A 511-nucleotide genomic window follows, 5' to 3' on the forward strand; every position below is an offset into this window, starting at 1 on the left:
CAACCAGAACAACAACAAGGCGGTGAAGGTTACTACGATGAGTACGGACAACCCAACTATAATTACATGAACGACCCACAGCAAGGTCAAATGCCACAACAACAACCAGGTGGTTATGATAACGACGGCTACTACGACTCGTACTATAACAACCAGATGAACGCTGGTGTTGGCAATGGGTTGGGACCTGACCAGACATATTCATACCGTTGCTGCCCATCCCATTGTTGCTATAACTTAGTTGGGATGGTGTATAATTAGCTTGGTTATTTTGAAATGGAGGTGGTCCGTAGCTGCTAAAATCTGAAAAATTTGTCTGGTCAGGTCCCAACCCATTGCCAACACCAGCGTTCATCTGGTTGTTATAGTACGAGTCGTAGTAGCCGTCGTTATCATAACCACCTGGTTGTTGTTGTGGCATTTGACCTTGCTGTGGGTCGTTCATGTAATTATAGTTGGGTTGTCCGTACTCATCGTAGTAACCTTCACCGCCTTGTTGTTGTTCTGGTTG

The 511-nt window shown here is 45.4% G+C and overlaps 1 protein-coding gene across 1 annotated transcript; it reads right to left on the reverse strand.

The window, feature by feature from the left end:
* Positions 1–207: 207 nt before the first annotated feature.
* AB675_11018 (uncharacterized protein) lies at positions 208–492 on the reverse strand (the record flags this gene model as incomplete). The annotated part of the gene is made up of 1 exon (XM_018139831.1): positions 208–492. A coding segment is annotated over one exon (285 nt), but the record flags the coding sequence as incomplete, so codon positions are not given.
* Positions 493–511: the final 19 nt, after the last annotated feature.

Source organism: Cyphellophora attinorum (assembly GCF_001299255.1).
Source record: "Cyphellophora attinorum strain CBS 131958 chromosome Unknown Contig141, whole genome shotgun sequence".
Lineage (NCBI taxonomy): Eukaryota > Fungi > Ascomycota > Eurotiomycetes > Chaetothyriales > Cyphellophoraceae > Cyphellophora > Cyphellophora attinorum.